Genomic DNA, 23,950 nt, shown 5'->3' with positions numbered 1-23,950 from the left:
TTACATTTATATTGTACTAGTACGCCTCTGAACATTATTATACAGATGTATTTTTTGCTCCAAATTATTCTAGAGTCACCAGTTCTGAATAATGATCAACCACTTCTACCTGGACAAAAGGTGCTGTCTCTCTGCTCTCACAATGGACTGTATGAAGAAGGTATGATTACAATGGATTTATCAGAATACACTTCTATAATGCTGAAAGAACTGCAAAACAAAATGTGCAAAGTGGAAAAACAACTCATGTAGATAGCTGAATGAATATGACTGATTTGCTTTCACAAACCTATGATCTATTGTTTTTCTGTAATCCATCGCGTGCAAACAGCCATTTCTAGCTGGACATAAGATAACTGTAGTGTAAAGGAATAATGGATAAATGACCAGCATCCTCTAGGAAGAGGGGCTGGTATGTATGTGCACAACACCGATGGTCAGGGGCGTAACTATAGAGGATGCAGGGGATGCGGTTGCACTCGGGCCCAGGACCCTTAGGGGGCCCATAAGGCCTCTCTTCTCCATATAGGGAGCCCAGTAGTATGAATAAAGCATTATAGTTGGGGGCCCTGTTACAGATTTTGCATTGGGGCCCAGAAGCTTCAAGTTATGCCTCTGCCGATGGTGATTGGCTGGTTGGAGAACTCCAACCAAATCAACCATAACTGTAGCAGTGTGCCCCTGCAAACCCTCAGAACTACAGATACCAAGAGCACAACAGGACAGTTATTGAGTTTATAAAAAATACGGTGTGAACTAGTAAATATATATATAAATATATCAGGGGTCAATACAGAGATCTCTCCCATCATCTATTTATACCCAGGACTGGGACTGCAACAAGGGGGTTTCCGCTATGTTTAGAGGAAAGAAGGTTTCTGCACCAACATAGAAGTGGGTTCTTTACTGTAAGAGCAGTGAGACTATGGAAACTCTCTGCCTGAGGATGTGGTGATGGCAAACTCACTAAAAAAGTTCAAGAGGGACCTGGATGTCTTTCTTGAGCATAATATTATGGCATGTTCCAATTGCTAAATTACTGGAGGTGGGTTGTGGATCCAGGGATTTATTCTGATTTGTAGTTAGAAGCCATTTTTCCTCATTTTAGGGAAAAAATTCCCTCTACCACATGGGTTAAAATATTATTATTGTTTCTCTGCCATGAAGGTTATTGTTTGCTGTGGATGAAAAACTGTGTAATGTGACAAATAAAATGTCTGTAAATAATAGTTTTCTTCTAATTTCTTTTCAGGATGCATTATCCATGACTGTGGAGATCTCAGCTATTTTGTTGAGAGAGCTTCTGGTGAAATAGCAAGGATACATAGAGATGACCTATTGACTGATAGTGATGACTACAAGAAGGAGATCAAGGTAATGAATCTAAAGGTAGCTTTACACGATGATTGTCTGAATTCTCACTAAAACCAGTGAATTCTGACAATAATCATCCCGTGTACTAACCACTTACTACAGGGCGCTGAGCAAGAAATCACCTGTCAGAGTTGCTTGGTTTTTTTTAGCAGAACTAAACACCAAGCGACTGTTGGGCTTTGTAAACAGGAGCTGCTCAACGTTTGAGTGACTCCTGCTTGTTGTCAATGGAGGCGAGCAGCCGGAACGATCCCCCGCTGTTTCACCTCCACTCACTTAAACCACTATCACTCCTGTGTAAAACACAAGAGCAACAGTTGGTCTGTACTCCATAGGATGACTGACAGGCTTTTATGTGAAAAGTGTAAAGGTACTTTAACCCTTTCCAATCCACTGTCTGACATCTTCCTACATTCTGATTGAAGCTTGTACAGCTTCAATGTCAGAGGACGTTCGACAGGGTATTCTTACCATCTATTGCCAGCCACTCCACTGTCATGGCTTCTCTGGTGCACATACACTGGCCAGCAGATGGCACCATTGTATAACAGCAAAAAGAGAAAACCTTTTAGGAAACCCCGAATCCAAATTTGGATTGGAAAGGGTTAAGTCAATGAAATAATAAATGTGGTGGAAAATCTTCCTTTATATTTTTCAGTGTCCATATAGATTTTAATAGGCAAAAGTATGCCAAAGTCATGTCCATTTGGCATATGTTTGGAAGGTATGAGGATCCTGCAACACCAACTGTACTGAAAAGAGTAGTTGACTACACTTTTCAATACAACTGTATACAAATAAAAGAAACTATAACCTGTGATATATCTTTTGTAGAGGGTTTGCCTACGACAAATGTATGCATCGGTATAAGTTCAGTGCACCATTCATATTAATGTGATGGAAATTAAGCCTGAATTAACTAATAGAAAGCTATCAATATGGATTTCTAAATGTAGATTGACATTTTCATAAATTGTACACAAGAGTACACAATACTGTGTAGTTTTAGAAAGCCTGGCATACTTTAAGTTGAAAAATTACAATATTGGTTAGCTCAAGGGGACACAGCATCCAATGGTCGAGGTGGGGGACAAGTTATAGCCAATTTCATCTTATATCGACATTGCAAATAATAATTGTGACTTGGGATTGAAATCCTGTTTTGGCTAGATACACATTTTAGAATTGAGTTTAATAAAAAGCTGAGGAACACAACTGGGTATACGACATACTGGTGGGTGTAAAACAATACAGCGCTCAGCAGTACACAAATTGCAGATTACACGTTGGCACATAAGATGTATTTTATCAAGCCAGGTCAATTTCCTTCTTTTTTTTTTAGCAAGATATTACTTCTTCCTTCAATTTTTTATTGACCTTACATAAAAACAATTTAGAAGGAGAGCAATTTATGTCACTTAATCATGTGTCTCACTGCTGTCTATCTGAAGGAAAGTGACCCGGTGATTGGACCTCATCCACTTCATCCTGGGAGTTATTGTCCAGGAGTTGTATTAAACTGTAGTCCTGATCTGAAAGTGACGGTAAGAAATACAATTATCCGTATTTTGGGCTCCACTGCTGTAACTAGCTAGACAATCCTATTCGGTTCATTATATGCTGACCTGTGTGATTACATAGATGATTTCCACAATCTTCAGTCTTCTAGTTACAAATTTCTTATATGCATATAAATATACAGTGGTCCCTGAAGTTTTAATATTACGGTAATTCATTCCAAACTGACAATAGTAAGTTGAAGTTGTTGTAACATTATTCCATAGCTTTATGGTAAAAACTGCTAATTTGTTCTGAAAATATGAAGATTGAAGAGAAATAATAATCAGACAATTAGTATAGATAAAGCAAGCTTATACATATACATGGTAGGATGTATTGCTGGAAATTGTAAATCCCTTTATGTAGAGGACACGAGCTTCTTAAAGTTAGGTACAGTACAAATAACATAGAGTCACTATCATCTGATGTCCAAGGGGGCAGCTCATCTTGGAAGAGGTAAAGAATAGTACAGGACATGCAATACCACACTCCACTATAGAGATGCGCTACTACTACCGGTATATGTCAGTACAATATGACTATATGCCAATCAGTACTTCCATAAAATAGGGGTTTTACCAGTGAAATGCTCATGCTGATTGCCTGTTTCTAACAGTCAAACATACGTGAAACATGCAGATTAGTGGCATCTGTGGCATTGTGTGTTCAATGTGCTTTCAAGCTATTCAAGGTACAGTGGTCCATTGTACTGTATGCTGAAAGTGTTGCAACCTGAGGCCATTGTAATTTAAAAGATCACTGTTATATATATATAAATTATTATACACTACAGCTAATTAATTTCCATTAATTGTTTACAAATGAGGTGAGCCTTGGTTTCCCCACATTTTTTCTCCCATCAAAGTATCCTTCCTTTGCAGTATATTAAAATTAGAGGGGTTTTCCTTCCAGATACTATCAATGACCTTTCCTCAGGATAGGTCCTCAATAGTTGATCGGCTGAGGTCTGCCGCTCAGAAGTCTGGCCAAACGGCTGATCGGGTGCCCACTGTCAGCTCTGCAATGCACAGCTGTAAGGAGTGGAAGTTGCTGCTTCAACACTTCCCCAGTGACAGTAAAAAGAAAATCCAGAAGACAATCCCATGGGTTGGGCAGAGTTAAATGCCAATTCTACTTTAACCAGTTCCTGACTGCCCATAGATTATAAATGTCTTGTTAGCCCATGCTTGGTAAGGATGGGAGTAAAACATTTGGTTAGGAAGTGGTTAAGTTGAAAACCTGAGCAATGTCAGACTTACTGGTTGCTTAAGGCATTATGCCCTTTTACAATGCCATGATTGTTAGATAGTGTGTTGCAGCTGGACTGTCGGATATGTCTCATTTGATGAGCTCGAAGTTGCATTAACACTGTGACAACAAAAAGAGAAGAAGCAACTGAACAGTCATACTGTGTTATTGTGAAGAATTGCATTTCACTGCTGATAGGGCACCACTAATGCAGTAATAATAAGGCACTGTATGCTATGGATACTACACTGTATGACCATTCAATATATTGTGGGGGCCACCAAGAGAACATATGGCACAAGGCATTATCCAATGTAGGGTCATCACTGGAAATGATGGAGAGAAATACCCTTCAGTGTAGCCTTCATTTACCTCGATAAGTATATATCTTCAGAAAAAGACAGGACAATGTGAATATACAGGGACCTAGCTAGTTAGGAAAAACTGACACATCATAATTACTGAGTGGGGCCTTTGAGGGGCATTATAACTGAGTGGGGTGCTGTGAGGGACATTTTTTACTGAGTGGGGGCAATTTTACTGTGTTTTGGGCACTAAAAGCAGCACTTATTGTGTGAGGCCTAGAGGAAGCACAAAGATGGGGATACTGTTACTGTGTGGTCCCCCACATTATATGTATTCAATTTGGGGGGGGGGGGGAAAGTTGAATTGGGTAAAATTGGTATCTCACATTTCTACTTTGTTGTCATTTGAGTTTTTTTATTTAGGAATTCCTTGGATTGGACTTCTAGTATTGTAATAAAGTTAAAATAGTATAACCTAGGTAAAATGTGAAAATTACTTCATTTCTGCTATTTCAACAAGTATCAGTTTATAACAAAGCACAATGTATTTGTGTAGACACATACTTATGTTTAAATAAGTCATTTAGTCAGGGCTATCTGTGTTTTATAGTACATTTAGTAACTAATGCCTGTATTACTGTTTTAGGTACGGTATTACGACAATGCTGAAGATCTTGCTCCAAGGGAACATATTTACTCAATAAGCCCAGAAAAATATAAGAGAGATACTTCATACATATTGGCATGTGAAAGGAGATGGATTGGGGAGCCTGTTGTTGCTAGGAATGACGACACTGCAACATTTCATTTAGGTAATGTATGGCTACATACACATTGTTGACAAAAGTATTGGGACACCAACAGGGGGCTGATTAGGAACACAAAGTGTCCCTGGAAAAAACGTATAGAGTGGCCGCATGTTGTCGGTTGACCCAAACCAGCAGCAAGTGGGGCAAACACAAAAAGGCAGGAGTCAGCAAACCACCAGCTGGAGCCAAGGAGGGAAGAAGCCTATTCAAAATGCATAGCTTGGTGAAACAAATTTCCGTAAAAGCACAGAACATGTTGGGACTAAAGGTATACATTACATTCATATAGGGGTTTTCTGGGCAAATACTATTGATGATGTATCCTTTAGTACAGCATAATATACTGCTTTGTAGTTTTAGATGCACTGGAAGTAATTCTTTGCTATATTGTGGTATACATCAAAGGTCACAATGGGGCATAAACATTAAGAAAGTCTATTAAATTTTTTTACACTTTTAAAACTTTTAGTTGCTATGTGTAAGAGTGAAGAAAAAAACCACATACATGCGATATCCCTGTAATCATCATGGCCCATATTATTTCCTGTACTGTCACTGAAAAAAACACTATACCAAGACCAACATTACCAATAATAATACAGTATAAGGGCAAAGTTATACCACCAGACTTTAATCAAATATGACGACCACAGTGACTAATACCACTCTACTGTTAATAAATAACGATCACTGCAAAGATCCATATTACCACTAATAACATTATATGAGGGGCAAACAATACCACCAGACTGTGACCACATTACACCACTACATAGTGATCAAAACCAACATATTATCACTGATGAAAGACTTCTACAAAAAAATAGTAACACTATATGATGGCCAGCTAATACCCCTAGACTGGGACCACATAATATCACCATAGTGTAGCTGAAAAAAACACCATTCAAAGACGAATATTTAACTGCCCCTTCCTATACAGTGACCATATAGTGGTATACATCAGCTCTACACAGGTGCTTTGCAGGACATATAAGTGATTATAGTACTGTTATATGCAGTAATCAGAGGTGATATTGTCACTGACTGGAGTCATTGGACTTTCCATTTGTCCCAGACCATCATGGCAACTACTCCTAGTCACCACATGTCTCTGTGGAATCATATACACTGACATTTGTAACTCCACCACCCGGCTTCATTTTTCAAACCTCTACATAATCTCGCCACCCACAGTAGCCCAGATAGTAATAATGCCACCTGCAGTGGACCATATAGTAATAGTATCCCAATATTGTCCACCCGGTGGGCCCCACCCAAGTGCTGCTTTAGTGCCCCAAACACAATAAACGTGCCCCCCACTCAGTAATAATTCCCTTATAGGCCCCCACTATATATATAGTGTTTCTTAAGATATATCTTCTTATACCAGCCTGATAAAGAGGCCTAAGTAGTAGAGATGAGCGAGTATACTCGCTAAGGCACATTACTCGAGTGAGTAGTGCCTTAGCCGAGTATCTCCCCGCTCATCTCTAAAGATTCGGGGGCCGGCGGGGGGTGAGGAGCGGCGGGGGAGAGCGGGGAGGAACAGAGGGGAGATCTCCCTCTCTCCCGCCCGCTCCCCCCTGCTCCCCGCCGCAACTCACCTGTCACCCGCCCCCGAATCTTTAGAGACGAGCAGGGAGATACTCGGCTAAGGCACTACTCGCTCGAGTAATGTGCGTTAGCGAGTATACTCGCTCATCTCTGTGCATCTGAAAATCTGTAGAATGCCTTGAATTCTGCATGGTTTTTCTTCATCTCCCTTTGGATGGGGCTGAAACACCACCCCATGCATTGTGTAGTAAATTGTTGTGGATTTGTAGTACGGCATCTGCACACAAAATTTATGACAAATCTTTAACTTTTGAATTCAACCTAGGTTTAAAAAATCTTGTCGAAAACCTGAGGATCTTCTCTATACACTGTTTAGAAACTACAGTTATACAAGCACTTTCAATCTTCTATATATAATTCAGCAAATATTAGCAGCACCTGCTCTAAATGTTGTGTTCTTATGACTGTTTTGCAGCTAAAGTCAAGAAGCAAACTGATGATTGCAAGAAGTATGTCATTTCCTGGGCAGATGGTACAACAGCAATACAAGACAAAGAATGGATTTTTGGAAAGTTCAGCCAGCCTCATGTACTAAATGTTGGTGATCGCGTCTTGACTTTAGCACATCCATCATCTCTGACATTCTTACCTGGTATCATAACTGCCATCAACGGCACAAAGTTGCAGATACTGTTTTGTAATGGAAAAAGGTTGGTCCATTTTCAGATAGCATTTGTTAATGATAAGATTGGGATCTTAATTTGAATGAATTCTATTTGAATCTGAAATACATGCATGCGCATTGTGTGTAATATCTGGGTGCTTTTGAGAAACTTAATATCTGTATCTGTTGGATATGCATAGTTATCTGCTATGAGTAGATAGGAAATGCAACATTTTGGGGAAATAGGAACAAATGGAGTTACTAAACTACTCATTGGCTCTAATATGAATTCATTCTTTTCACTAAAGTGCTTGGGTTGTGTTTTCTAACTATCTATCTATCTCTCTATCTATCAATCTATCTCCTATCTATCTATCCATCCATCCATCCATCCATCCGTCTATCTATCTATCTATCTATCTATCTATCTCATATCTCTCTCTCTCTCTCTCTATCTATCTCATATCTCTCTCTCTCTCTCTCTCTCTCTCTCTATCTATCTATCTATCTCATCTCTCTCTCTCTATCTATCTCATCTCTCTCTCTCTATCTATCTCATATCTATCTCTCTATCTATCTATCTAATATCTCTCTCTCTATCTATCTCATATCTCTCTCTCTATCTATCTCATATCTATCTCTATCTATCTATCTATCTCATATCTCTCTCTCTCTATCTCATATCTATCTCTCTATCTATCTATCTCATATCTCTCTCTCTCTCTATCTATTTCATATCTATCTATCTCTCTATCTTTCTCATATCGATCTCTATCTATCTATCTATCTATCTCATCTTTCTCTCTCTCTATGTATCTCATCTTTCTCTCTCTCTATCTATCTATCTCATATCTCTCTCTATCTCTATCTATCTATCTCATATCTCTCTATCTATCTCATATCTATCTATCTATCTCACCTCTCTCTCTCTCTATCTCATATCTATCTCTCTATCTATCTATCTCTCTATTTCCTATCTATCTATGTATCTATCTCTCTATCTCATATTTGTCTATCTTCGCACATACTATGGGCAAGCTTTAATTTGCCGACGTCAATAAAAGCATGTAAAATCAGATTGTCAAATTGATTCTCTTTAATGGTTGTCCACAAATCAGTTTAAAAACTGAGATCAAGCAAATTAATGCACTTTTTCTATGTATATATCTACAGTTGCAAGAAAAAGTAAGTGAACCCTTGGGAATTATTTTTTAAATTTTAAATGTTGGATGAATTGTTATAATAAACTATATGATATGTTCTACATTCTGTTGGGTATACCATTTTTGTAGATGGTGCAATTTGTCTTGTTGGTTTATGCTAATAGTATTGTTTTTGTGAGCTTTGTATTTATAGGTGTGCTAAGGGTCCGTTTACACCAAACAATTTATCATTTGAATGAACTAACAAACGATGTCAGAGTTCGCTCAGGCAGCCTGTTTATACCAGCAGATACATCATTGGCTCGCTCAAAAGAGAAATCATTCAGTCCTTCATATTCACTGTATAGGTGACTGAGAACGACTGAATGATCAGTACTTAAACTGAACGATTGGTGAAGGAGCCAGCGATGATTTTTATGTCAGCATAAAATGAACAATGAATGAAAAGCCAAAGATTTATTATTTGCCGTTCGATCGCTGGCTGTGTTTACACAGAACAATTCGTTCATTTTCGCTCATTTGAACGATTATTTGAACGCTAATCGTTCTGTGTAAAAGGGCCTTAAGTCACAATTGTAGGCAAATACAATCTAACTGAACTAACAGTATGTCCTTCATGTCTTTTCTTGAGCATATTGAGTTAACATCCGCAGTGCATAGAGAGAAAAGTAAGTGAACTCTTGAATTTAAAAATCTGTAGATGCCCGTTTAATAGCAATCACCTCCACCAAACAATTCTTGTAGCTGCAAATATGATTTACACAAAGTTGAAGGGGAATTTTGGCAAAAAAAAACAAATTTGCAGGGAGGAATTGTCCAATATTTCTGAGATGCCTTGCATGCACAGCCCTTTTCAGATCAGCCACAGCATTTTGATAGGGCTAAGGTCGGGACTCTGACTTGACCATTCCAAAACACACATCTTTATAAATCATTGTTTAGTTTATTTATTTGTGTGCTTTGGGTCATTGCCTTGTTGCAATAATCAATATTTCTTCTGCTTGAAGTCACGGACTTCTACCCTCACATTCTCCTGTAAACCTTAGAATTAATTATTTCCTCAATGATCACAAGGCATTCAGGCTTTGGGGCAGCAAAGCAGCCCCAGGCTATGATGTTCCCTCCACCATGCTTTACAGTTGAAATGAGTATCGATGTTTCGGTGTGCAGTGTTCTTTTTCCTATAAATATCGTTGCATGCATTTGTGCTAAAAAGTTCCACTTTTGTTTCATCAATCCATAGAAAATTTTCCCAGAAGCATTATGAGACATCAAGGCGGTATTAAGCAAACTTCAGACTTTATATTGTCCTTTCATGAATACCATTTTTATTCGGTGTTTTGCTCATAGACCCATAAACAGAAATTTTTGCAGTTTCTGGAGTCTTTTGTAGGTCTTTTGCTATTTGCCTTGAGTTGTTTATCACCTCATTAAGGAATGGTACTTGTGTTCTTGGATTGATCATAACAGGACACTTGCTCCTAGGGAGAGTAGCAACTGTTCTGAATTTTCTCCATTTTTAAATAATGTGTTCAACTATGGATTGATGCACATTCAAGTTTTTTAGCAAGCCTTTTGTTGCTAAATTCCGGCTTCATACATCTCCATAACACATCTCCTGAGGCCCTCTGAAAGTTGTTTGCATTGATGCATGGTTCACACTAACCAATCATTCTTGAGAAAAACAAATTTATCAATAACCATGCTTTGTGTGTCTTTATTTAATGGGCAAAATACCTGTGAAACCTACACTTCCAACCTCGTCCCCTTTAAAAACCTTTTTACTATTAGCTCTTTGATTTATCTATTATTATATTTTTATATCTAATAGTGTAAGCTTAAACAGGGTGTTTCATGATGACAACCAATATCCATATGCCCTATTAAGGCTTATAACTTCCTAGGAATGGGCCCCCTGCTTGGGATGGCCCACTGTGGGCCAATGAGGAGAGCCCTTGTAAAAGAGGTTGGCTTCATGAAACCTGACCAATTTTAATTATTGTAATTTAAATATTTTAGCTCTATCACGATTTTGCTGTTGGTAGTGTAAATAAGACACATCTCTTTACTAATACCGCATGTAACACTCTTGATGACTCTTGTCTTTAAGATGTCAGAATATTGAAGCTCATCATTGCTTTGGCCTTTCGGAGAAGATATATGACAGTGCTGTAAAATTTTACTGCGAGGATAATCGGACAATAGATTCAGATGAAGATCATATCAGTTCAGAGAATGAAGATTCACATTCAGATATATCTTCTTTTACAATATCTTCTGTTGATTCAGAAAAATAACCTGTTGGAGATCTGCGATTTGTGGAACAGTGGAAGGCTTTACAGCTTGGGCTTCTTCTTTTTACTATGACGATAACTGCTGAACGTATTGTGAAGAATAAAACTCCACAAATAACTGCTTAATTTACCTAATAAAGTATTGATATATACTGTAACTGTGCAATCTAAATCTTAGAGAGATCTGCATTTATTTGTAATCATTAGGAAGAGGTAAGCAAAAAGCCAATCGCTACAATAGGCTAAATTAGAGGATCAGTGTAACATCAGTATACATCTACAGTATATTGGGTATGATTGCATTAGCTGTGGAAAGGACACCGGGTTGCCAAGCTGCTTATTTCTTTGTTCTGTACAGCTTAATATTTTTTGTGGTCAAATTTGAAAACCATAATAAACCATAAGGATTAAAAATGATATCTGCCTGTAGCTCAGAGTACTGATGTGCACACGTTAGCAGCTTTTCCGGTGAATTGTAAAATGATGATAATTGCAATTCCAATAATCTGTATAAATTCCTCTAGCTTCAAAGAAATAATAAATGTAGCCATTATTTTTCACTGACACTGAAAATAAGCTCCCCATTTTTAGGAACTCTACAGGAATTTTCAGGCCGTTGGCAAGCCTGATCATTCCTATATTCCTCAGAAATGTGAGAAAAAGTGTGATGCTTGATCCTCCTCAGGTTTTCCTTTAGCCAACCCCCATCATCTCATTTAATTTTGGCACAACATTTAGTGGGTGCAATTTTACCCACTAATATAACCCTAATATATTTCAGTAATTATATATATATATATATATATATATATATATAAAACTAATATATTTGAGTGTCACGGTGTCACGCTGACATACTTATTTTAATAGGTCAGCCATGCTGACAGGTTCCCTTTCAAAGGGTGTTCCAACCCTTCATAAGGGTTAAATATTGATTACCTATCTTTAGACCTATAAGATTGGTTGGAGTTTGACTCCTGCCCTTTAGTTGTTTGAAGAGGCTATAATGCATTGAGTCGGGTCTCCAGCGATCTGATATTGTCACCTTATTTTAAGGCTAGGTCATCAATATTTAAATAGGCACTGCACATTCAAGAAACTTGTGCTTAGTGTGGATTCACACGAGCGTGTTTATTTGCGTACAGTTGTGCGCACAAAAACAAGCTCCTATTAGAACTATCGGTTCCCTATGATGTGTTCACATGTCTGTGTTTTACAGACATGCAAACGCACGTGCCTGCAAAACATAGGACATGCGTGCACCATAGGTCCGTGGTGTGCGTCAATATTCTCCAGCGGGGAGTTCCCTTGTCACTGAACACTGTAACAGCACTGTTACAGTGATCTGTGCCAAGGGTACTCCCCGTGGGGAGTAAAGAATCCCCTGCCACAGCTGTGGCAGAGGATTTCTTCATCTCCGCAGGGAGTAAAGAATCCCTTGCCACAGCTGTCACAGCTGTGGCAGAGGATAGTGATGTTCTCCCATTGCTTTCAGTGGGACTGGCACTTCTGCAGTCCCATTGAAAGCAATGGGCTGTTAGCAAACCCTGCAGGGATTTTCAGGGAAGGGCTTTCAATATAAGCCCTTCCCTGAAAAATCATCCCTAGAATGTGTTAAAAATAAAAAAAAATTATACTCCCCTCTCCTCAGCTGCTGGGACTCAGGCGCATCTAGCCTTTCTTCTCCCTGCACTGCTCTGAAGCTCCTTCAGCTGGTAGGGATTTAAAATACCCGCCTGCTGAAAGGGCTGTATCTGATTGGCTGAGCACTCAGCCAATCACAGGCAGCTCTCAGCCATTCATTGAATGACAGCTGAGTGCTGCCTGTGATTGGTCACAGCACTCAGCCAATCACAGGCAGCACCTGGCCATTTATAGAATTCAATGAATGGCCAAGCACTGCCTGTGTTTTTTTTTACACAAACTGGGATGATTTTCAGGGAAGGGCTTATATTTCTCCCTGCACTGCTCTGAAGCTCTTTCAGCAGGTGGTGAATTAAAATCCCTGCTTGCTGAAAGGGCTGTATCTGATTGGCTGAGTGCTCAGCCAATCACAGGCAGCTCTCAGCTATTCATTGAATGACAGCTGAGTGCTGCCTGTGATTGGTCACAGCACTCAGCCAATCACAGGCAGCATCTGGCCATTCATAGAATTCAATAAATGGCCAAGCACTGTCTGTGTTTTTTTTTACACAAACTGGCATGCATTTCAGGGAAGGGCTTATATTTAAAGTCCTTCCCCGAAATTCACTGCAGGGTTTGCTGGCAGCCCAATGAGCATGGACCTGAATTCACACATGTTTGAGCACGTACATGGATGCACCTATGTACGGCACATGCACACTTTTGTGTGAAGCCACCTAATATAATAGTCAGTGTGATAGCTAGTACATGGAAATAAGGTGATATGCAAAATTCATATCCTATTATTTACTGAAATGTTGTTTTTGTGCTGAAAAATTAGCTTTTTTGCTGTCGACTGATTGTTGTCATGTGCAATCTATCTCTAACAGTAGCTAGACGGACTACAGGAAATGAGGGGTGGGTCTTTGTTTGCTGATGTCTCATGCAGCCCATAAAAGGCTATTGAGAGGAGAGGAGGATTGAGCTGCTGGAGGGAGACAGATGCAGAGAGACTCACACAGATGTGGCAGCAGCTTTTAGTAAGTATTTTATTTCACTTTAGTGCTGAATTCACAGCTACACTGCTCAGTACTGCTATATAATGTCCTGCATGCCACTGTTCCTCCTGAGGGCTGAGTCACTCAGGCGTTTTTCCGCACTTTAAAAAAGATCACACTAGATAGAACCAATCCTTTTCTATGACAGCAGTCACATGTGCGAATTTTACATGTGGAAAAACACCTTTGGCGAAAATTATAGGACACCAGTTCGCAAAACGCAGGTAACTGTGGCAGCCGGTGTTTTTTGTAGATGAAACCCCTGGATGTGACACTTTCAAGGGTTTCACCTTGCGCTCAATGGGGTTGGCAGTGAAGATCGCGATGTTCTCCCATTGAATTCAATGGAGCCGGCAATACAGCCGGCTCCATTGAAAGCAATGGGCTGCCGGCAAGTCCTGCAGTGATTTTCGGAGAAGGGCTTAAACTATAAGCCCTTCTCTGAAAACCATCTCAAAAATGTATTTTAAAAAATCTATATTTGCCTCTCTGCAGCTGCCAGGGCTCAGGCGCGTCCAGCCGACTCTTCTCCTGCACTGCTATGAAGAGCTTTCAGCAGGCGGAGATTTAAAATCCCCACCTGCTGAAAGGGCTGGCTTTGATTGGCTGAGCACTGTGACCAATCAGAGGCAGCTCTCAGCTATTGAATGACAGCTGAATGCTGCCTGTGATTGGTCCCTGCGCTCAGCCAAACAGAGGCAGAGGCAGCACTCACCCATTCATGAATGGGTGAGTGCTGCCTCTGATTGGCTGAGTGCAGGGACCAATCAGAGGTAGCTCTCAGCTGTCATTCAATAGCAGTGCAGGAGAAGAGTCGGCTGGACGCGCCTGAGCCCCAGCAGCTGCGAGTATAGCGAGTATGTTTTTTTTTTTTTACACATATTTGGGATGCTTTTTAGGGAAGGGCTTATATTTTAAGCCCTTCCCCAAAAATCATTGCAGAGCTTGCCGGCAGCCCATTGCTTTCAATGGAGCCAGCTTTATTGCCGGCTCCATTGAATTCAATGGAAGAACAGCGTGATTCTCTGGTACAGCTGTGACAGTTGCAGCAAGGGATAGTGGGCAGTGCACTTTTTGACTGGAAAAACGCTGCTAGGTGGACCCGCTTCGGTCACGCGAATTTTTGAACCATCAGTTATGCGCACAAAAATTTGCATGGCAAAACGCCCGTGTCACTGTTCCTTCTGAGGGTATATCACAGAGAGATAGAGTAACAGAATCTCGTCTTTTCTATATTTGCAGTGTATGGGAGACATTATAGCAGCTAGCCTTCAGCAAGCAGCTCAGGGAAAACTAACAATTAGTAATTGAGAAACGAGAGAGGCAAACCGTTGAAAAATGCAAAATATAAGTCATGTAACTGCTAGAAATATACTACCTCTCATGAACACACATGTACTCATTGTGAAACATCACCTGAAAGTGTAAGTTTATTTTAAGTCCTAGATAACTCCTTTAAAAGTATAATTCAGAAGTGTCAAACAAAAAAAAAACTTTTTGATGCCGTCCTCAGCATGACATGGCATCTAAGAGAGGGTGCGAAAAGTCTTTGCCAAGCTTTTAAATAGAAATGAAAGGAAACCAGAAATTGGCAGATCAAGTGAGCAGGCTGGGTATTTCAGAACTTCAAAGTATAGATCTGCCATATTCAGCTGCATTGCACGAAGAAGGCATCTTCAGGAGTTACCGCATCCCTGGCATAAAGAAGAGATATGACTTTACATGGGATGTCCTGCACAATGAAGTAGATTCATCTGTTTATAAGCTAGGCATGGTAGGTCTATAACATGTCTAGAAAGAAGTGATGACCTTTGCCCTATTCAATTAACTGTTGATTTAAAAGATAATTATGAAGACAAAAGAGACCTCAAACTATATTTCATGGGTGAGCTGTTTTGGGACATCTATATTTTTCTATGGGAAAGTTTAAAACCAGAACCTTAGGCCAGAAACGGGAGTTTAATTAGAACAGGAGAACTGATTTCTGGTTAAAAAAAAAAATATTAATTGATTGTATTTTTGTCACAGATCCCCAAAGCCAGCTGTCAGGAGCTGGGGTCCGGGAAACTGGAACTCCCTGAAAAACCCGCAACCCCTGTCCCTACCTACTTGCCCCCTGGGCTAAGCCCCAGGGTGACAACTAGACAACGGTCCCTACACTCTCTGGGGAAGCAGGACTCGGGGACTGACAAACAGACAGACACTGGAACAAAATAACACTAAGGCAAAGTCAGACAATCCAGGTCGGCAGCAGGAGGTTACGCAGTACAGAAGCGTCAGACGAAGGCAAGTCGGGTCCAAAAAGCATGGGGTCAAAAACGGGAGTCAAATATATGAATACGCGGGTGCAGCTGAAAGACCAAACTAATACAGGATATGTAGACACAGGCAGGTTTAAATACTGTCAGAGCTCCTTCCCCATGATTGGGGAGGGGAGTCTGACAGCAGCTGAGTGCACCCAGCAGCGCTGGGGAACCCGCCCCCAGCCCTGCAGGGGCAGAGAAGAAGACGCATGCCGGGTTGCTATGGAGCCAAAGACGCGGAGCAGGGCGGCACCCGCCGCGTTCTTGGCAGCCCAGTGGTGAGGAGGAGCCCGGCAGCCAGGAGAGTTGACTAGGTCCAGGGCTTCACTGTGCCGCACAGCAGCCGCCTGTGTGACAGTACCCGCGGTGAGGGCACGGAGAACCCGCGAGCCGCCGGTCCTGACACCAGCACTCCAGACTCTGTCCTTAGGTCAGGTTAATACCATACAGCCTCCATAGTGGGCCTCAAAGCTGTAACCTGTCTCTTGAGCTAACACTTACCTTCTGCACATTTTACAAAGGCAACTTCTCTTCCATCTCATGTGATCCATCGGAACCCTCCTCAGGTGGCTGGAAATGTGATTCTGATCTATGGCTACGTAGTGGTTTTGACTTGGCACGTGGCAAGTTACTGCGACCATAATTCGAAATTCACAAAGAAATCCAAACTTGCTTCATTCCTTGGAATCGTAGGGTCACGTCAACTTTTGAGTCATAACACAATTTACATTAGGTTGGAATCTCACTCGGCAATAGTTAAAGCTTTGGGTGCATTATATGTGTTGTGGTCAAAGGTCATGTGTTGACATGTGATTGCTGGAGCCTGGAAAGCACAGTCTGGTAGGCTACCAGAGAAGCATTGGCACGGGAGTTGACAAAAGACTGGTAAGATGAATATTACATCTTTTGTTATCTTATAGTCAGCAATTTGTAAAAAAATGTCAAGGGGTTGGTAAACCCTTTAAGGGTACGTTCACCCATAGTGGAAATGGTGTGGATTTTCTGTAGTAAAAAAAAAAATCGCATACAAAAATTATCAAAATCCACACCATTGGTGAAACCTTTGACACAGTTTTTGTTGAAAAGGTATAGTCTGTTGCGAATCTGTGTTAAAATCTGCATCAAAATCACCAATAGCGTGGCTTTCGACATGGAAATTATGCAATTTTGGTGCAAATTTTTGATGCTGAAAATAACCTGTCATTTCTGTGTCACAAACCGCATTATTGCTGCGGATCTGCAGCTAATTTTACCTTTTCGCATGCATCTTCCGTATTTTCTCTTAAAGTTGCCCCTATGGTTTGGGCTTTGTTTGTTATTTCAGTTTCGCATACACCAAAGGTCACAGTGGTTGGTCTACTCTTTCCCATTTTTGTCTTTCTCAGCCAATTCCACACAAAATTACTGAATTGTATTTCCCGAAAACACGGCCCACTATAGATAACTCCATATAATATTCCTTGGGGGAACATTATTCACCACTATAGAGCTCATCCTTGTTGAATTTAGACCGTTTGCTTTCTAATACATAATTCATCTCGCATGCACTCTTGTATATTTCCATATAAATATGTATTTATGAATTTTACCTTTCGCTGCAAAAAATGTGATAGAATAAATGTGTCACAAGAGGCTAATACATTATTCTTCGAAAATAGCCGTCATTCATATAAATATAGATTTGTTTTAAAAAGAGAAAATATGAATTAAAATAGGAGGAAGTCCATTAACCCTCTAAGGCCTCATTTATGTGATATACTGTGTGTCAGCTCCATGTCGGATTTTACCAACGTGAATCTAACACTTAAACTCTCTCCAATCCACTGTCTGACCTCTGAAGACATTATGATTTAAGGCTGTACAGCTCCGATGTTGGTAGACATCCGTCAGGGTTCTCTTACTGTATATTGCCAGCCTCTCTGCTGTCGGAACCTATCCAATGTGTCACCTCATGCAGTACTGGCTTTAGCCAACACATAGCGCCATTGTATAATGGCAGAAAAAGAATAAGCCCCCTAGGAAAACCAGCATACAAATTGGATTGGGAAGGGTTAATTTATGGCAGAAATCTACGGCTGAGTCTTCATATGGTTCTGCACACAGAACCAGCCCCAGTCATAGGAGCAAATCCACATGTGGCCACTCTACACAAACAGCAGCAAGAGTTGATATGTCAATTCTTTTTTTCCACAATGAGCTGAGCTGCAGATTTCCATTGCATTCAATAGAATGCTAAAATCCGCTGTGACATTATTCTATGTAACTGAGGCTTAACAGTCACATTAAAATGGGGAAAAACCCTCCCAGAAATGTCTTTTTTAATTGAGATATAATTTCAAAATACAAAGTAAATATATATTTGACACTTAACTCAGTCACCTTAAGTGCATGTTTAACCCTTTATGCCGTTTTCACAAGGCTGATAAAATTGCGTGAGATTTGTGCGTTGAGACACACAAATCTCCCATGAATATGTACCCCATTCTTTTGAATATAGTTATACACATCAGCATTGCGATGCGGGAAACGGATCACGGCATGTCCTATCTTTGGACGTGCTATTGCATTGCCCATTGTTTTCAATGGGGCCAGTGGCAGCATCGCACCATGTGCCAGGTGCAAGCAGTGCAATGTGATGTGATACAGGGTCTCCCTATTGAAAACAATGGGAGACACTCAGCGATCCTCCACTACTTCCCCGAAGTGATGTAAGGCGGTTTTGAGATAAAAACTGCTCACATTCACAGGGAAATCGCATGTTGTGAAGTTAGCCTTAGGGCTCCTGCACACTTGCGTTTTTTTCACGCGTTATAGCTGGCTTTTTTTTCACACGATATCGCTGCTTTTTTTTCACGCAATTGTCAATGGGACTTTCTAATGTTAAAAATGCACCAACTTGCAATGCGTTTTTAACATTAGAAATAACGTGTGAAAAAAAAACGCAAGTGTGCAGGAGCCCTAAGTGACAACTAATTTTAGCCTCAGGGTGACTACCCACTAGCATTTGTTTTACTGCGAAATTCGCAGCGTTTTTTTTTCTGCAGGGGTCTTTGGGCTATGGGAGTTGTAAAGCTAAAATCGCGATCGCGCAAAATCGCGATTTCGCGGTAAATCACGATTTTGCGCGATCGCAATTTTAACATTACAAGTCTCATAGACCCCCTGCAGAAAAAAAAACCGCTGCGAATTTCGCAGTGAAAAAAAACGCTAGTGGGTAGTCCCCCTTAGGGCGCCCACCCACTGGCGTTTGCGATTTTCGTGCGTGAAAAACGCAGCGTTTTCCGCGGCGTTTTTGCGGCATTTTCGCGGCTTTTTCGCGCCTTTTCCGTTAATTTCCATTGACATTCATGGGTGCATTAAGAGAAAAATAAGGACACATATGCAACTGACAGTTCCTATGTTAAAAATTGCAACGGACTGAAAAAAAAACGCAAGTGGACAGGAGCACATTCAATTCTAATTGCTCTTCAGAAAAAACGCAAAACGCAAAGGAAAAAAAAATCGCCAGTGGGTGGGCGCCCTTAGGGTGGTTTCAACGGGTGAGAAAATTGTGCAATTTTCGCGTAATGCAAGAGTCAGTAAAAAAGCAGATACTATTTCAATGGTTTCCTTCCCATGTGTGATGTTTTTACTGATGCGATGTTGAGAGAACAAAAAAATCGCAGCGTGCTCTATCTTTCTGCGATGTGCTTTTTTAAAATTCTTTTAATCTCCCATGTTTGCCTATGGAGCCTCCTTTTTATTGCATCGCAAAGCAACAAACTTGCATTGCGATGCGATTTTAACATTAGAATGTCCTATTGACCTTCACTAAAAAAAATTGCAGCAAAATCGCACAATAAAAACATGATTAAAAATCGCGAGCGGCAGTGATGATTTTTCAAGTAAAAGCAGCGTTGACGCTCAAAAATCGTAGCAAAAAGGCGCGATTTTTGCCCTGATTTTCTCGGACCTGGGCCTGGACCTGTGACGTGCTCACAGAACAGTAACTGGCTGCATACCTTATAGGCTCTTCCCTTATTCTGATGCATTTTTTTTTCTTCTAGCCCCTCTATTTGCCCACAATTGATGCTGTCAGTTTCGGTACCCAATACGATAACGCTTCCCCAAAAATAAGACACTGTCTAAGGCCTCGGTCAGACGGGCGTTTTTTGCCTCGATTTGCAGATCGCATGACAGATGCGCATCCGCAAATCGCGTGACCGGGCCGAAAAATCGCTGGAAAAATCTGCTCCTAGCTGCGTTTCCTTTGAAACGGGCCGGAGCACAGGAGCGCTGTCCAGCCTACTGAATTTAATGGAGCCGGGTCCATTGAAAGCAATGGGCTGCCGGCGATCGCACAATGAATTTTCGGGAAGGGCTTAAAAATATAAGCCCTTCTCTGGAAATCATCCAAAAATGTGTAAAAATAAAAATATATATATATACGCACCTTGTCCGTGCAGCCAGAGTTCAGCCGCGGCCGGCCGGCAGTTCTCCTGAACTGCTCTGAGTAGTATTCAGCAGGCGGGGATTTAAAATCCCCGCCTGCTGAATGGGCTGCCTCTGATTGGTAACAGCCCTCACCAATCAGAGGCAGCTCTCACTCACCCATTCATGACTTCATGAATGGGTGAGTGAGTGCTGCTTCTGATTGGCTCAGCGCAGGGACCAATCAGGGGCAGCTCTCACTCACACCCATTCATGAATTCATGAATGGGTGTGAGTAAGAGCTGCCCCTGATTGTTGAGGGCTGTTACCAATCAGAGACAGCCCATTCAGCAGTTCAGGAGAACTGCCAGCCGGCTGCGGCTGAACTCTGGCTGCACGGACAAGGTGAGTATATATTTTTTTTTATTTTTAAACATTTTTGGATGATTTTCAGGGAAGGGCTTATATTTTTAAGCCCTTACCGAAAATTCATCCTGCGCTCCCCGGCAGCCCATTGCTTTCAATGGAGCTGGCTGTATTGCCAGCTCCATTGAATTCAATGGGCAAACATCATTCTTCTCTGCCACAGCTGTTACAGCTGTGGCAGAGGAGAATGGTTTGTGTAGTATATGTTCTCAGTGAGGTCGGCGTTTCTGCCGCCGGCCCCATTGAGCGCATATAGAAAACACAAGGAATAGCCGCGATCTGCGATTTCTTGTCCTATAATTTATCGAACAAGCGCATTACAAGCGCTCATGTGTCCGATACCATTGCAAAGCAATGGTTCTATAAAATCGCCGATCGCATGCGCAAATCGTGCGAAAAATTGCCCGTGTGACCGAGGCCTTATATAAATTTTTGCCCCAAAAGAGGCACAGTGTCTTATTTTCGGCAGTGTATTATACTTACCTAGCTGACGACATCCCAATGCCTCATGCTTGTCTCTGGTGCGAGGCACCGTGGGGCTACTGTGTCCTCCGCACTGAGCACACTCTCTTCCTAGTAACTAACGGGGCTTTGAATACCCAGCCTCCAGCAGGTGAGTGTGCTGTGATTTGGATCACGAGCGCCACTGGCTCAGCCAATTAGAGCTCACGTACGATGAACCAATCACAGCCATTCAGTGATGTCATTCACTGAATGGCTGTGAATGATTGAGTGCCGGCTCTGATTGGCTGAGCCAGTGGCGCTAGTGATCCAACTGGAGCACTCGCCTGCTGGAGACGGGATATTCAAAGCCACATTACCAGGAAGGGAGTGCTATCAGCGCAAAGGACACAACAGCCTGCCGCAGCGCTGGAAACCAGTGTGAGGGACCGGGATGCCGTTGGCTAGGGGAGTATTGGTGTTTTTTTTTTTAAAACTCTTTTTTATTGCATTTTCATATTTCAAAGAAAGAAACACAGAACAGTGGATGTGTGACATAATACCTTTGACATGTTTTCATAAATTGCTGCTATGTGTCACATATTTGAAAATATCCTTATTATAAACAGCATAACTTATATCTACATGGTGTCTTATTTACTTACTTACTAAGTACATATTGTTTTCCACAAGTTATACGCCTTTACATATGCAACATTCTCTTTCTGTATGTGTATAACAAAATTAAATACATAACTAAAAGCATCATGACACACGTAATGGCTGTTCTTCAAGAACATACATCATCTGTTCCACTTTCCTTTATTATATCTGTTAACCTATAACCTAACAACATTATCACTAAAACCACTAAATTGGCGAGTATATATATACAGGTGGAACGCAAGAAAAATGTATCTTCTTAAATTTTTCCCTCTTACTTTTCTTTCCCCTCCCCTCCTTTTTTTCCCTTCTCCTTCTTCTCCTCCTCCCGCCAGCTCAGTATTATTATAGTACTACCCCCATTTAGAATTTGTATTATGATTAGCTATAGTTCTCGTCTTTGTATAATTTCTCCTATTGTAGCCAATAAATGTTGCTTTACATTAGCTTTAATTTTAAACCGTGATCTTTAGTTTCCCCAAGCGATTTGCATCCAATTGGGTATAATACCATGTTGTATTGCTAAATGGTCGCATACATTCAGCAATCTCGTTTGGATCTAAAAACTTTTCCATGAAAACCTTCCATTTATTAAAAAATTTCGATGCTTGGGATTCCGCGCATTTTTCTATCTCCAGTCGTTCCATTTTTAGGTTGTATTTTAGCTGTTGCAATATTTCGGATGATGTTGGGGGCTTGGCTTGTAGCCATTTTGATAGCAGACATCTCTTGCTTATTATAAGAATATTATGTATAATATTAGTGTTTATCGTTTGGCTAGGGATATCATGAAACACGTAGGTTTGTGGAGTTAAAGGTACGAGCGATTCTCCAATCTCATGTATCAAGGACTGGACCTCTGCCCAGAATGATTTGATTTTGGGGCAATGCCAAATGCCATGTAAGAAATCAGATTTTGATTGACAGCATCTAGGGCATGCCAGCAGTCTGTCTGGATTACCAGGGAGTGGGGGAATATCAAAACCGTATATCGCCCCATGTATAATTTTGAAATAGGTTTCTCGCCATCTTTCATTGGTTATGGCTTTTCTTACAGAGGTCCAGCCCTCTATCAGTTTTTGGGGTATCTCAGGGTCGTGAAGTTCTTGTGCCCATTTTCTAAACAAGGAGACATCATCCTGTACTATCCATCCTTCCCTAAAGCTACAATACAAATCAGATCTAGAGAGCCTCTGCGTATGTGCACATATTAATAAATCAGTAGGATTAAGTATTGCCTCCTTAGAGACATCAACCAGTCTAGTGCTTAAAAAGCTCCGTATTTGTGCATATGACAAAAATTGTGATGCAGGTAAGTTATATAGCTCACACATTTCCTCAAAAGTTCTATATCTGGGTTCTTCCTGATGAAGGAGATGTTGGACCTTCTCAATACCCTTTTTACGCCATAACTCAAACATTTTATTTTCTCACCCCTCCTTAAACTCCGGATGCCCCCATAAATCCATATGTTTTGATACTTTAAATGGTAATCTGTAAGCTTTGCGGGTAATTTTCCAAGCTGCAATAGTATCCCTTGCCATAATGGAGTATTTAGCCCCTGATGGGAGGTTAGCGAATCCTGTGTGCAGGAGGGTGTTAAGATTCCAGGGGTGCAGCAAGCTCGATTCTAGGTCATAGTTTGAATAATGACTAGACCTCTGTAGCCAGTCCAATGAGTGTCACATAAGACTAGCCACATTGTAAGTGCGAACATCTGGGAAATTTAGCCCACCCTTATTTATTTGAAGTATAAGCTTTTCCGAAGCACTGCGTGGGCGTTTATTGGACCAAATAAAGGCAGTGAACGCGGTGTTTCGTTTTCCAAAGTCGTGACGCTTTAGCAATAAGTATTGCTGTTTTTAATCTAGTGTGGCTAGGGATTATTGTCAGGGTAGGGTTTATTATTGGAGTAGGTCTTACTATCGGGGATCATGGTAGTAAATTATCTAGTGAGCATTCTCCACTTCACAGCATCAATGGAATGTCACCTCACCTGACAATTTAATAGTATTGAGTGCCGAAACTAACTCCACTGAGGGCTCAGTCACA

The 23,950-nt window shown here is 40.8% G+C and overlaps 1 protein-coding gene across 3 annotated transcripts in view; it reads left to right on the top strand.

Moving 5' to 3' along the window:
* Nucleotides 1-11,391, top strand: part of VWA3B (von Willebrand factor A domain containing 3B) — a 136,134-nt gene extending 124,743 nt beyond the window's left edge. For all 3 annotated transcript variants that reach the window (XM_066579205.1, XM_066579188.1, XM_066579196.1), the window contains exons 30-35: nucleotides 74-160; nucleotides 1,253-1,374; nucleotides 2,826-2,918; nucleotides 5,134-5,299; nucleotides 7,329-7,563; nucleotides 10,791-11,391. In XM_066579205.1, the coding sequence (XP_066435302.1) occupies nucleotides 74-160; nucleotides 1,253-1,374; nucleotides 2,826-2,918; nucleotides 5,134-5,299; nucleotides 7,329-7,563; nucleotides 10,791-10,977 (890 nt within the window). In that variant the 3' untranslated portion in view covers nucleotides 10,978-11,391. The remainder of the gene's footprint in view (nucleotides 1-73; nucleotides 161-1,252; nucleotides 1,375-2,825; nucleotides 2,919-5,133; nucleotides 5,300-7,328; nucleotides 7,564-10,790) is intronic.
* The last annotated feature ends 12,559 nt before the right edge of the window (nucleotides 11,392-23,950 follow it).

The sequence above is a fragment of the Eleutherodactylus coqui genome, chromosome 1, assembly GCF_035609145.1.
Source record: "Eleutherodactylus coqui strain aEleCoq1 chromosome 1, aEleCoq1.hap1, whole genome shotgun sequence".
Lineage (NCBI taxonomy): Eukaryota > Metazoa > Chordata > Amphibia > Anura > Eleutherodactylidae > Eleutherodactylus > Eleutherodactylus coqui.
The sequence above is the reverse complement of the archived record's forward strand: the minus strand, read 5'-3'. Positions and strand labels throughout refer to the sequence as shown.